The 537-nt window shown below is 36.3% G+C and overlaps 1 protein-coding gene across 1 annotated transcript in view; it reads right to left on the bottom strand.

Moving 5' to 3' along the window:
• LOC106883732 (peroxidasin homolog) overlaps window positions 1-383 on the bottom strand; it is a gene marked incomplete at its 3' end in the record, with an annotated part of 2782 nt that extends 2399 nt beyond the window's left edge. The window contains exon 1 of the mRNA XM_014934846.2: window positions 248-383. Within this exon, the coding sequence (XP_014790332.1) occupies window positions 248-281 (34 nt within the window). The remainder of the gene's footprint in view (window positions 1-247) is intronic.
• Window positions 384-537: the final 154 nt, after the last annotated feature.

Below are 537 nucleotides of genomic sequence, written 5' to 3'. Positions count from 1 at the left end.
ACAACACATGTGAGTTTTGCATCTTCCCCTTTACACACCAACAAATCTACTGGAAAGTGTTTAAATTTTGTCTTGTCTGCAAAGATGCATGGTTTATGTATAAATAAGGAGCAGTTCTCCATCAGCATCCTGGAGTAGACATACAAAGTGAAATATGGCTCTTGCAGACATTGGAGTGCCCGTGTTAGCTAGTAACATCCTAGACAGATGGGTGGGAAGGAAATAAGTGACAAATAAATATACTCACATCGAACTATAAGTGTCCTTGTTGCTGAAACCATTCCATACTTGTTGCTAGCATTACAACGATAGATGCCGGAATCTGCTAAGACCAAATTCTGAGGAGATTGTCAGAACAATGCAGAAAAATTAGTGGAATATAAATTCTGAGAATTGTGGAACTATTTTTTTCTTTTTGTTGTTAACTTTAATGATTTAATTGGTTGATGGCCTGCACCCGTTATCTATTTTCAGGGTCTTTAACCCCTTCATTACTGTATTTATTTTGAAATGCTCTGTGTTTCTTTCAATTACTTT

This window comes from Octopus bimaculoides, unplaced genomic scaffold (assembly GCF_001194135.2).
Source record: "Octopus bimaculoides isolate UCB-OBI-ISO-001 unplaced genomic scaffold, ASM119413v2 Scaffold_360965, whole genome shotgun sequence".
In the NCBI taxonomy this organism is placed as follows: domain Eukaryota; kingdom Metazoa; phylum Mollusca; class Cephalopoda; order Octopoda; family Octopodidae; genus Octopus; species Octopus bimaculoides.
The sequence above is the reverse complement of the archived record's forward strand: the minus strand, read 5'-3'. Positions and strand labels throughout refer to the sequence as shown.